Source organism: Pelodiscus sinensis, chromosome 1, assembly GCF_052426305.1.
Source record: "Pelodiscus sinensis isolate ZL-2025 chromosome 1, ASM5242630v1, whole genome shotgun sequence".
Taxonomy (NCBI): domain Eukaryota; kingdom Metazoa; phylum Chordata; order Testudines; family Trionychidae; genus Pelodiscus; species Pelodiscus sinensis.
This window is the reverse complement of record NC_143052.1, coordinates 296,088,117-296,101,774: the sequence shown is the minus strand read 5'-3', so window position 1 is coordinate 296,101,774 and position 13,658 is coordinate 296,088,117. Positions and strand designations below refer to the sequence as shown.

The 13,658-nt window shown below is 43.7% G+C and overlaps 1 protein-coding gene across 4 annotated transcripts in view; it reads left to right on the top strand.

Moving 5' to 3' along the window:
• INTS6 (integrator complex subunit 6) overlaps positions 1-13,658 on the top strand; it is a 104,758-nt gene that overhangs the window by 22,627 nt on the left and 68,473 nt on the right. For 3 of the 4 annotated variants that reach the window (XR_012900687.2, XM_075919093.2, XM_075919089.2), the window contains exon 4: positions 11,033-11,122. The exons of the other annotated variant lie outside the window; for it this stretch is intronic. Coding sequence is in view for 2 of the 3 variants with exons in the window: in XM_075919093.2 (XP_075775208.1) it covers positions 11,033-11,122 (90 nt within the window). In the remaining variant the exon portion in view is untranslated. The remainder of the gene's footprint in view (positions 1-11,032; positions 11,123-13,658) is intronic. 4 annotated transcript variants of the gene reach the window in all.

Here is a 13,658-nt window from a genome sequence, read left to right as displayed (position 1 = left end):
GTGTGGGCAGACTGAACCCAGGGGACTGAGAATAGAACTTAGTGATACCGGACATAGGTAGTGGGATGAGCCCTGCACATCTGTTTGCAGAATGAGCCTGAAAAGGGCACCTGCTGAGGGTACCAAGATGGGTCCTGGCTGGGTGATGTAAGAAGGCAGTGCCTCTGGGAAGAAGACTTTAAGGGCTATTTCAGTGGATTGAAAGATTGTTGTAACCAAGGTGGTCTCCTGGGATAGAGTAGTCATGCTAACTATGCTTGTATGCCTAGAATTTGCAGGGTGTGCTCGATTGAATCATGGCTGTGCTTTGATTGGTTGCATAGAGAGTGCATAATTCTCACAATGTTATATGTAGTCAGCACGCACCTCACTTCATGTGCCTTTGCTTTAAGTCAGTGTCACTTTAGTCAAACCGGTAAGAGAAAAACTGTGCAAGAAATCAGTGGAATATGGTAATCCGGTGCACAGGCGGCAGTAAACAAAATATCTCATGGGCCACACAGAGAACCCCAATGGGCCATATGTCAGAAGGTTTCCTACCACTGTCTGAGTAGAAACAAACTTTTGTAATAGTGTAATACATTGAATGAGGATTCATTCAAGGTTGCTGATCTGGAAGAATTTTCTTTCCATTGTTTAAAGTCACGAAAAAAACTCTGACCGTTCCCTTTCTTATTAATGCATTTTATTATACTGATTAGGTAAAGATATTTTTGTCCCTTTGCTGTATATATTGACATTATTCCTGCATCAGATGGAGTACAAATGTTTTTTACTAGTGATTGAGCTCCTTCTGTATTTATGAAATCTGACTTAAATTAAATGCATTGCAATATTGTTAGCTTTCAGTTGTTGCTTCACAGTTGCAATAATCTACTTTTTGATGGAATAACATACCACAACTGTTCCTTACAGCTTAGACAAGACTGGATGATCTTGGCAAACTAATAAAAACACATGGGATGCATAATCCTAGAGATGGGGGTTCCACAGCCACCACCCCCAAAAGAAAAAGATGGGTGGTGGTGGTCGGGGACTCCCTCCTAAGAGGGATGGAGTCATTCATCTGCCGTCCATACTGGAATCTCGAGAAGTGTGCTGCTTACTAGAAGCTCAAATTCAGGATGTGACCAAGTCTTCCAAAACTGATCAAACCTTTGGATTGCTATCCCTTCCTGCTTCTCCGTGTAGGAACTAATGATACAGCCAAGAATGACCTTGCGTGGGTCACTACAGATTATGTAGCTCTGGGAAAAAGGATCAAGGAATTTTAAGCGCAAGTGGTGTTCTCGTTCATCGTCCCTGTTGAAGGAAAAGGTCCAGATAGGGATTGTGGAATCATGGAAATAAATGCATTGTATGTAAGAGAGCAGTATGGTTGCTCAAAGCTCCAGTATTTAGAGGGAGAAAAGCCTGTTGAGTCTATGGGTTAAGTTTAGAGGTGGAAGCAACAGGGGTGATGATGTGGTTGGTGTCTGCTGTAGACCATCAGATCGGGTGGATGAGGTAGACAAAGCTTTCTTCAGACAACTAAGAGAAGCTTCCAGATCACAGGCCCTGGTTCTCATGGGGGCCTTCACTCTGACATCTGTTGGGAGAACAATACAGCAGTACACAGATGATCCAGGAAGTTTTTTGAGAATGTTGGGGATAACTTTTTGGTACAAGTGCTGAAGGAACCGACCAGGGGCTATGTGCAACTTGATCTGCTGCTCACAAACAGGGAGAAACTAGTAGGGGAAGCAGATGTGGGTGGTAACCTGGGAAACAGTGATTTCGGAATCCTGACAAAAGGAAGAAAATAGAGTAGCAAAATACACACCCCGGACTTCAGAAAAGCAGACTTTGACTCCCTCAGAGAGCTGATGGGCAGGATTCCCTGGTATGCTAACATGAAGGAGAAGAGAGTCCAGGAGAGGTGGCAGTATTTTAAAGAAGTCTTATTAAAAGCACAAGAAGAAACTATCCTGATGCACAGCAAGAAAGCAAATATAGTAGGTGACCAGATTGGTTTACCGGGAAAATCCTTGGTGAACTTAAATACAAAACGGAAGGTTATAAGAAGTGGAAACTTGGATAGATAAGTAGGGAGGAGTATAAATATGTTGCTCGAGAATGCAGGGGAGTTATCAGGAAGGCGAAAGTACAGTTGGAATTGCAGCTAGCAAGGGATGTGTAGGCTAACAAGAAAGGTTTCTATAGGCATGTTAGCAATAAGAGGGTGTGGGGCCTTCCTGGATGAGGGAGGTAACGTAGTGACAGATGTGGGAAAAGCTGAAGAACTCAAAGCTTTCTTTGCCTCTGTCTTCACAGACAAGGGCAACTCCCAGACTGCTGCACTAGGCAATGCAGTATGGGAAGGAGGTGGGTAGCTCTTGGTGGAGAAAGAATAGGTTAAGAACTATTTAGAAAATCTAGACGTACACAAATCCATGGGTCCAGATTTAATACATCCGAGGGTACTGAGAGAGTTGGCAAATGTCATTGCGGAGCCTTTGGCCATTATCTTTGAAAACTCATGGGAAAAGGGATGCAGATTAGACACTTTGGAATAGCAAAATCCGCGGGGGATTTAAATATCCCCCGCGGTATTTGCATTAACATGGCTGCAGCTTTTTTCCGGCTTGGGGATAAGCCGGAGAAAAGCGCCAGTCTAGACGTGATTCTCCGGAAAATAAAAAGTAGGAATAAGAGATCCTCCGGAGAATCACGTCTAGACTGGTGCTTTTCTCTGGCTTATCCCCAAGCCGGAAAAAAGCGGCAGCCATGTTAATGCAAATACCGTGGGGGATAGTTAAATCCCCCGCGGATTTTGCTATTTCAAAGTGTCTAATCTGCATCCCTTTTCCGGAAAAGGGGTGCAGGGTAGACACAGCCATGGAGATCAGGAGAGATTCCAGATGATTGGAAAAAGGTAAATGTAGTGCCCATCTTTAAAAAAGGGAAGGAGGACAATCCAGGGAACTACAGACCAGTCAGCCTTACCTCAGTCCCTGGAAAAATCATGGAGGGGATCCTCAGGGAATCCATTTTGAAGCACTTGGAAGAGGGGAAAGTGATCAGGAATAGTCAACCTGGATTCACTAAGGGCAAGTTATACCTGACCAATCTGATCAGCTTCTATGATGAGGTAACTGACTCTGTGGATATGGGAAAGTGGGTATATGAGATATACCTTGACTTTAGCAAAGTTTTGATACGGTCTCCCACAATATTCTTGCCAGAAAGTTAAGGAAGTATGGATTGGATAAATGGACTGTAAGATGGATAGAAAGCTGGTTAGACTGTCGGGCCCAACGGGTTAGACATAAATGGTCTTTTATTCTGGTCTGATACTACAAATCTTAGGGGTTTATCTCTATTATATTTAAACACTTTTCAGGTAAACTAAATCTGCACGGTGAGGTCCAGAGTAGTGTCATTGAATCTTTTGTTTGTCTTAAAACATACTTTTATTTATATACTGGTTATAGTGGAAATGATTTAACAATGAGGAGGTTCTTTGGGTGATGTCCCTGTTGGTGCTTCATGTAAGATGACAGGTCATCCTTGGAGCCGCAGAGTCGGAGCTTTTTCCTTAGCAGTTAGCTGACAGGCCATGTGTACACAGCTGGTGTCTGACGCTGCTGGAAGTTGGATGTTTTGCATGCGGCTCAACTCCCTCCCATCAGTTTCTTTTCTACTGCCCTTGATCCTGGACGGAGCTGTCCTGCTGCTTGAGACTTTTGTCCCCTCATCGGAGCTTTCACTTTCTTTTACTAAATTTTCAATCTCCCTCAGTTACAATTCCTTCTGCTACACTCTTGCAATGCCATTAAAAAAAACAAAAACAAAGAACAGGACAAGCTGGTTCGACAGCTCCGCTTTCCTTTAGCTGGTTGCACTCTTTATAAAAAAAAGAAAAAGAAAAGAGAAGAAACAAACAAGCTATCTGAGAAGACACAAAACAGCAAGCTTTACCACAAATGGCTGTTGATTCAAATAAGAAACTCCCCTCCCCACACACCTCAGCCCTCAACCACAAGCATTAACTGTCTCTGCTATGCTGGGTTCTCAGGGCTTTAAAAAGTGCCACAGCTGCAATGATCCAATGCCAGCCTCTAATGGCCATAGCAGCTGCATAAGGTTTCTGGAGGAGTTGCGCACACCTCAGAAGTGCGATCATTGCTGCAGTTTGACCGCCAGAGTGAGAAAGGATCGGGAGCTCAGACTCCGCATGATCTTCCTTGAAAAGGCTATGCAGCTGACAGGTCCACAATCAACGATTCTGTAGACCCCCGCAAAGCAGAGACCTGCCTCTTCAACTCCACAGAGGCATCACAAAAGGAGTGTCTCGCCAACCAGATTGCTGCTGCTTGATCCATCCCTCAGAGGGAGCAGGGGAGATGTGCCAGGCATTTTCGGCACCGCGATGCCGAAAACATCAAGCGCCGCTATGGAGGCACCTAAACACAATATGGCACCTGTGCACGCCTGCTCTGTAGCAGAGAGAGTGCTCCAACAAACCCCAGTGCCGAAACGAGTGCTTTAGTGCCCAGCACTGGTGAAGGACGTGGAACCAGCTTCAAAATGGCCCTGCAAATCCCTGGCATTACCTCCCAGCGTGCCAGTTTCCCTGATGCCTCCCCACGCGGAGGCTACTGACAACATGTAGCCATCCCAGGCTGACTGCAATGATTCACTCAAAACCAAGAAAGACTTGCTTACAACTGGAAGTGAAGAGAGGCACCCCTCCCTACTCCAATCAAAGGAACAATCGCTGGTGCCCTTTTTACCGTGCTCATCTCCAAAGTATAGGAGGTCCTCCCTGATTGCAGGGGCACCCTGAGGTAACTGAACAGAATTGGAGGAGCATGTACTCGTCCCAGCACTCATCTCCCACCATGCCCCGCTAGTACTATCATTACAGGGAATGCTGATATCAACCTGAGTGGCAACCAAACTGGCACTACCCACCTCCACATTACCCGTCCCACTGGGCACCCTGGGACTACTGGGGACCACCTAGACATCAACCCGTTGGCCCAGTGCGTTTGCCAAAAAGGCTTCCATCAGCCTCACTACCTCACACTCTAATGACCATGCCAGAGACAGAGGAGAAGGGCCAGCTCTCAGACGATCAGGATGACATTCAACTAACACAAGATAATTCATTCTCCACCCGAGGAGGCTATAGTACCTGAGGACGCATATACAACCGACGATTTGAAACAATTTTAAGACCTCTTTAAAAGAGTAGTCACTACCCAGGAAGTAAAGCTTCAAGAGGTGAAGGAGAAACAACATTGCCTCCTAAAGAACATTCATTCTTCGTCCCAGGGTAGGATTGTGCTGCCCATAGACGAGGCTATCATGGAGGTGTCTGACATCTGGTGGATGCCTGCAAGAATCTGCAAGAAGGTGGACAAGAAGTATTTTGTTCCTTCTAAAGAATTACTTACTTTTCTCCCACCCTCAGCCAAACTCGCTGGTAGTAGATGCAGCAAACCAACCGTCAAAAGTTCCTCAATTTAAATCAAACAGTGGGGACAAAACACAAAAAACTAGAGCAATTTGGAAAAGGGTGTTCTCCTCGGCTACCTTATAACTCAGAATAGCAAACTACTCTGCCCTTCTAGCCAATCATGACTTCAACTACTCTAAATTAGCCGAGCTTATGGAATACCTGCCAGAATCCCAGAGGTCCATCCTCAGAGCAGTCATCTGTGAAGGGCACACCATCACCCACACCGGGGTGTTCTTGGCAATTGATGAGGCTGACACGGCAGCAAGGGCAACCGCTACAACAGTGGTCATGAGGAGGGCTACAAGCTGCAGGGGACTCCAAACCGAAGTGAAGGACCTTCCCTTTGATAAACATGAGCTCTTTGCAGCCAACACTGACAAGTTTTTAAACGGCAGAAAACTCACGTATCACTCTGCACACGTTAGGCGTGTACACCCGATCATAGAGACGGAAGCGCTATACCCTCTACAATAGCAAGAGGGATGCATATTACAACCATCCTCAGAATAGACCATATGAATACAACCGTTCCAGACAGTGCAGCCATAGGAAGTGCCCACTACACCTACATACCTCTGGTATCTAGCCTTCTAAACAGCAAATTTGAAATGTTGGTCGAGCGTCTGCCCGACCTCCCTGATTATCCAGTACAACAAAATCATAGACTTCTATTCCACCACAGGCTACGTCCCTTTTTCCATAGTTGAGATGCAATAGCATCTGACCATTGGGTTATGGAAATCATCTGTATAGGATACACAATCCCGTTCACTTTTCTTCCCCCAAACCTCATCCTTTTCCAGCCCCTCTCAAGAGATACCTCTCAAGCAAGAGATAGATTGGCTCATCCAGCTGGAAGCTATGAAGGAGGTGCCCGAGCTATACACAGGGAGAGGGTTTTATTCAACTTACTTCCTAACCCAGTAATGCAGAGGGGGCTGGAGACCAATTCTAGACTTCAACAAACTAAACAGGTTCCTGCAAAAACAGTGCTTCAAGATGGTCATATTATCTTCAATCATTCCGGCACTGGAGAAAAGGGATTGGTTTGCAGCACTAGACATACAAGATGCATATTTCCATATCATGATACATCCTGCCCACAGACGCTCCCTAAGATTCACTGTGGGAGATGATCATTTCCAGTACAAGGTCCTCCCCTTCGGCCTATCCTCCACTACACGGTTTTTTTTTTAAGGTCCTAGCAGTCATTGCTGCCTGTCTTCAACATCAAGGGGTCGTGATATTCCCATACCTGGACTGCCTAATAAAGGGTCGCACGAGAACGGAATCAGCAGAAATAGTATTAAAGACCAAACGATTCTTCAACTCCTTAGGGTTCCTCATAAACAAGCAGAAGTCAACCTTCAATCCTATGCAGGACTTATAGTTCATCGGGGCCTGGCTTGACTCCATATCAGCTAGAGTGTATCTACTGCAGCAAAGATTCGATATGCTACGCGGCCTAGTTGCCACTCTACTGGCAAACCCATCTACAACTGTCCATACTTGCCTCCAGCTGATGGGCCAAATGGCGGCCACTACTTATGTGGTTCAGTATGCACGCCTACACTTCTGTGCCTTCCAGTGTTGGCTGGCATCGGTTTTTATACCATCGCAACATCCGTTGCGCAAGCCTACGACTATGCCCGAGCGGGATTGGGCAGGGGACCCAGGGGAGGTGCCTTCCTAATCCCATGGGATGAACCGATCCACTATTCCTTCCCTCCAGTACCATTGGTGCCCAGAATCCTGCGCAAGATCCACTCGCAGCTCGAATCATTCTAGTAGCCTCATCTTGGTCCAGACAGATCTGGTTTCCCATACCTTCAACACGTGTCTGTCGAGACACCATATCCTTTCCCCCACCGGCGTGATCTCCTCTTCCAGAATGCAGGCAAATTACTTCACTTCCATCCTCAGACCCTTCATTTCCATGCATGGCTTCTGTCTGGCTTTGTGGCATCAAATCAGGCTGCTCTGATCATGTGAAAATTGTCCTCCCTCATAGAAGGAGACACTCTACTAGAACAACTTACCTGCAAAAATGGAAGTGCTTCTTATCCTGGTGTCTTCAGATGCCTGTTGATCCCAGCAAAGCCTCACTCCAGATGGTCCTGGACTACTTACACGGCTTGAAGAGTGACACCTATCTACTTCCATTAAAGTACACCTCTCAGCCATTATGTCCTTTCATGACTGCACTGTTGGGTCATCGCTGTTTGCGCATCCAGTGACTAGAAGATTTCTCAAAGTAGTCCAAAACCTCTACCCTCCTTTTAGGGCCCCACTGCCATCATGGGACCTAAACCTGGTTCTCGAGTCCCTTCTAACACCTCCTTTCTAACCTATGGCCCTCCTCCTCCTCCTCCTCCTCACGATGAAGGTATTTTTTCTAGTGGCTATCACCTCCCGAAGGAGTGTCAGTGAGATAGGATCCCTAATGCTGGGCCCACCATACACCGTATTGCTAAAGACAAAGTGACTCTGAGTCCACATCCTGCTTTTTGGCCCAAAGTCAGTATCAGTTTTCACATCAATGCGCCTGTAGTACTACCTATATTTTTTCCAAGGCCACATGTATCTTCCAGACATGCTATGCTCCATACTCTGGATGTCAGAAGGGCTTTGGCTTTTTATATTGACAGAACTCAGGCGTCACGCAAGTCCCCACGTCTGTTCGTCTCTGTTCCAAACTACTCTAGGGGCAACCCAATTTCCACACAGCACATTTCCAAACTGATATCTGCTTGCTTACTCCAGTGTGCAACAAACCACTGATGACGCCATCAAGAGTACAGTCCACCTGTGCTACAGCAACATCCAAGGCACACCCAACATCCTCAGTGGTGTGCCTCTCAAAGACATTTACTGGGCAGCTATCTAGTCATCCGACCACACTTTCTCTAAGCATTACGCCATCATGCCTCAGCTGGTAGCAAACACAGCAGTGGCTACAGCAGTTCTATTTGCCATTATTAAGCAGTGACTCTAAGTCCCACTGGCTATAGTGAGTACTGCTATGTAGTCCCTTTACATGGAGCACTCATGGGGCTTCACCTGAAGAAGAAAAGGAAGCTACTCACCCTGTGCACTGACTGTTTTGCGAGGTGTCTCCCCGTGGGTGCCTATACCTGCCTCCAGCTAGTCCCAACCCATTTAGGGCTTTATAAGTCATAACCAAGTCCTGGAAACCCCTCTACTCTGAGTTTGATGGCTCTGTGGTAGGTGAGGAACTGAGGGGAGGGAGTTGGGCTGGGCCCGAAACATCTAGCCACCGGCAGCGCGAGACGCTAGCTGGGCACGCACAGCTCAACTGCTAACTGCTATGGAAAAAGCTCTGATTCTGCGGCTCCGAGGATAACTTGTCACCATATGTGGGGCACCCATGGGAACACACACCTCAAAGAACAGTTGTTACTGCACAGGGTGAGTAACTTCCTTGTCTTGCAACATGCTCTGAGTGGTCAAATTATGGAAATGTCTAATATCTGGAACCTGACTGCACAACAAAACCCTTGGGCTGAGTGCCCTTCTGTCACTTTGATCTGAGCTTTGGACAAAATAGTTTACAAAAGAGTATAACTGTTTTGATGGCTTTTAAATGTCTGAGCTGCACTGAACAGTTAACTCAACATAGCTACATTTATCAAGGGTGTGAAAAATCCAGATTTTTTTTGTCAACCTATCCAGTCACTACATTGTGTCTTCACTTAAAATGCTACATTTTAAATGTAGGCAATAGCCAAAGATTTTTCAAATCTGTCAGTGGAAGCAGACTGGAAGCCATTGGGACAGAAGAGAGAACAGAGTGGTATGTTCCTGGTGCTCGGTCACAGGATTGCATCTTCAAACCTAGATACAGACAATTATAGTAACCCACTCTGAATTGGTACATCCATGACTCTAGCTTGATCCTCCTATTGTGGTCCTGGCAGGCTCAGGAGTGTCAGTGGCAATATAGGTCTCATTGTTAAGACTTCATGATGAACAGGACCGTAAGACCTTGAAGCCACTTGGACAGACAGGGTCATAAAATGTCTTGTAATTTTGGATGCTATATCTTAAATGCTACTGTTGTAGAAAGCATGTCAAGTGTTCATAAACATTGAATAGTTATTTATTCTATTTATTTATTTATTTAAAATATTTTTACCCTGCCTCTCTATTTAAAATATTTAAGGCGGCTTACAAAGTTTAAATAAAATACAATAAATAATGTATAGACACTAAAATACGAGACCCCAAATGTGCGGGGGGACGGACACAAAACCTGCTAAAACACCTCAAAAGGAGGGACACATACACCAATAAAAGAACGGGTAAAAAGGGTGGCCTTGGCCTGGCACTGAAACAGTGCCAATGTTGGCACCAGGCGAGTGTCCTGGGGGAGAGAATTCCATAGCTAGGGGTGAAGGGAGAGAAGGCCCTGCTTCACATAGATGTCAACCTTGTCTCCATAACTGAAGGAATACAGAGCCAAGCCTACCCAGCTGACCTCAATCCCCGGGCAAGTTTGTATAGGAGGAGACAGTCCTTCAAATACCCTAGTCCCAACCCATTTAGGGCTTTATAAGTCATAACCAAGTCCTGGAAACATATCAGAAGCCAGTGCAGCTGCCAGAGCACCGGCATAATGTGCTTCATATAACGAGTATTAGTTAAAACTTGAGCAGCCACATTCTAGATCAGTTGAAGCTTCTGAAGACTTTTCAAAGGCAATCCCACAAAGAGCGCATTGCAATAATCCAATCAGGATGTGACAAGAGAATGGATTGCTATAGTCAAGTTAATGAAACAATGTGTTGGGTATGCATGCATGAGAGAGAGAGAAAATGCCTCGAGTTGAAATGTGACCCAAATAACTGGGTACCACCCACTTCTAAGTATCCCTCTTGTTTCTAGCATATTAATTTTCAACCCGTAGGTTATGAAGATGTTTTCTTGAGGTCATACTATAGTTTGAACATCTTAATTTTTGATCAGTAGTGGAGGAGGGAACTACAGGTTCTTCTGGTTATGAAGATAATGTTCTGCTTGTTAACAGCTGCACCATTTGGATATTTGCAATTAAAGAAATTCTCAAAAAGACTTAACAGTCCTTTGTTACTTTAACATTTATCATGAAGTCCTTAGTCAATAAATGTAGATGCCTGTTTTAGGTATATGTATAGAACTTTGCGTAGATACAAAATTTTGTATCCGCATCTGAATTGACAAAAATGAGCTGCAGATATCCACATCTGCAGATGCGGATATCCATGCAGGACCCTATATATGTGGCATATGTATTGGTTTCAGGATTACAGATGTAAAAGGTTGATGAATCTATTCATAGTGTAAAATATTGCCATGGAACAAACCATCTATCTAGGGCCCCAATCCAGCACCCACTGAAGTCAATGGGAATATTTCCATTGATTTCGTTGAGTGGTGTATTGAGCCTTTGGTGCACCACACTATGTTGAAGCAAGAAGCTTAAAAAATTGAATGTAGCATTTCTAATGGGAATTCACTTTTTTTTAGGGAAGAAACCCATTTTTTCTGGAGCCAGCAATAATTATAACAGTTACTGATGGGAGTAAATTAACTACCACAAGTGGGATACAGGATGAGGTAAGGTCTGATCCGTTTCTTATCTTTATTGTACCAGACTCTTATATAGAAGGTTTATAGGTTAGAATTGCCAGTTATTTTGCACATACGGGATGAACTTAAATGTTTCCTTGTATTTTATAGTTTGCGTTAGAAATGGTTTGAAAGCCTTTCCAGCACTAAAAACTTAAAAGTATTATTAAAAAGTATCTTTAAATAGGTTTAAAGAGTTTCTAAAATACTCAGTTTGACAATTTTATAGTCTGATTTAAAACACTGGCAGAGACATGCTTTGATGGATTCCCCTCCCCCGTTCTTTATTAAACTGGATTTATGGACACAAATATTTATAACTCAGAGATGGTTGGGACAAATTACCTTATGTAACCTATTAGTCTGGGTCTGTGTGTTTTGTTTGGTGTATGTATCATTCTTGTGTGTAAAGTTAGATATATGGAGTATGAAATGCTTTATGGCCCTCAGGGTTTGGTCAACTCTAAACAACTATTTTGTCCTTTAAATAATAGGAGTGGTTGGTCAAAAGGTAGTCACGTGGCCTTGCTAACTGGTAGGGACTGGCCAAGTAACTTCCTGTGTCAGAGTGTAATGTAGAAACAGAATTCCTGCCCAAAGGTGGAATCTGTAAAACAATGGGAAGCTAGCACTTCCTTGTTCTTTGGCTGGCATGACACACCCAGGAAGATAACTAAAGACCCCAGGGAAAAGGAGGATTCCCTGGTTTGGAGGCTTAGCTGGAATAAGAACTATTTTTAGGGTGAATTTGTTATGTTTGTTCTGAGGTTTTAGTTTTAGAATTAGCAAAGCATTTTCTGTTACTTTAAATTTGTAACCTACTTTACTCTGCCTGTTCTCACTTATAACCACTTAAATCCTACTACTTTACTTAATAAATAACTTTTATTTACTATCAAGCTCACTATAAATAATTGTTACCTGGGAGAGCAATCAGTGTGTACATCCTCCTTTCATTGTTAATGGGGGCTTACCTAAATAATTCATTTGGGGTTCTGATCCCATTTGGGGAGTGGTATCCAAAGAAGTTGGGCCCAAAACTGAATTTTCCTTGGACCTGAAGAGATTCAGTGTCTGTATTGCTCCTTGGGGTAGGGACAGTGATCTCAGCTCTATACCTCGGCTGGGAGAGACCAGGGAGCTGTCCCAGCAGGACAGGGTAAGTGAGAAGCCCCAGAGAGCAAGAAGGCCAGTGTCAGTGGCTTTGTCAGCACTCCAGGAAGCACCCCCACAGGGTCTTTTGTGACCTCACTCCATCACACATGCATCACCAATTCAGTTCATGGTAATTAGGGTATTCAACATAATTGTCAAATGAGTGTCCATGGCTTTTTAAAGGGCTTATCCGAATAAATGTATTGTACTCAAGCATATACATCTTGATAAAGTATAAGCATGCATAATTCATGTATAGACTTGATTTAATATATTGATCTTTCAAGGATGGGATCCATAAACCAGGAAGCAGGTTGGACACATGAAGTATGAGAGAAGAGATTACTTTTGGATTTTATAGCTATCTGTTTAGAATTACTGTTTGGAATCTTAAATATCCCTTAACAGTCCAATTAAACACAGAGGTGGGCTAAAGAGGGGTTAATTTCAAATTAAATTCATATGTATATCTTAGCATATTTAAGATCAGAAATACTGGGGCTATGCTCTCAGTAAAATTTGCACGTCTCCATAGCTAAAATTCTTGAGGCATTAAGCTGTTTAATTACCAGATGGTACAAGTCTCCTTGCTTGTGAAGTTGAAACTGTTCCTAACTACCTTGGTGAGGAGCTGTTTACTGATTCTGTGATTCTGGTTTGGTTTCTTCTGTGAACAGGTTTTGCAAGAGAAGGAAATACTGATACTGGCTGGTCCCTCTTTTCAGAAGAGACGGTTAATATCTGAACCCCTTTCATTGTTGCTTGTTTTCCTTTTTTTCTTCATTTTTTTTTGCTTGAAACAGATTCTCAAACATTTTTGTATGGTATATCACATTTTAATAAAGAGATTTCCTTTACAGATCACTCCTCCAAATTGAAATTGTGCAGACTTTCTCCTGTTTTTCTGGTATTACATTCATGTGGCAATTAGAGAAAAAGTGAAATATATTTTTAGCCTTTTTTTAATGTACTTAAGTTGGTAATGAGCACAGTAGGAGAAGGAACAAGGTTGCTTAATGTGATAAGCCAGTTTTCCGTGCATGACCAGCAAGTAGTCCATGAATCAGTTTGAGAATTTCTATTTGTTTTTAGTTTACTTTTTTGTGACCTTGGACTATCCCCCTGGCTCTCCCCACCCCCCTTTTTGAGTGATAAGTAATGAGGTAGTTTAGTACTGCTCCACATGTTCTCACATAACTTTCCTCCCAGGGAAACACTGATATTGTTGATTCCTGCATTGGCAATTATTCTGATGCATCTGATTGTGGAGTTGGCTTCAGGATTCGCAACCTGTCAAATACCTCTTATTCCTGACTTTCTATAATGCAATCAGTGCAGATGTTTTTAAAATTTTTAAAAGCCTATAGTG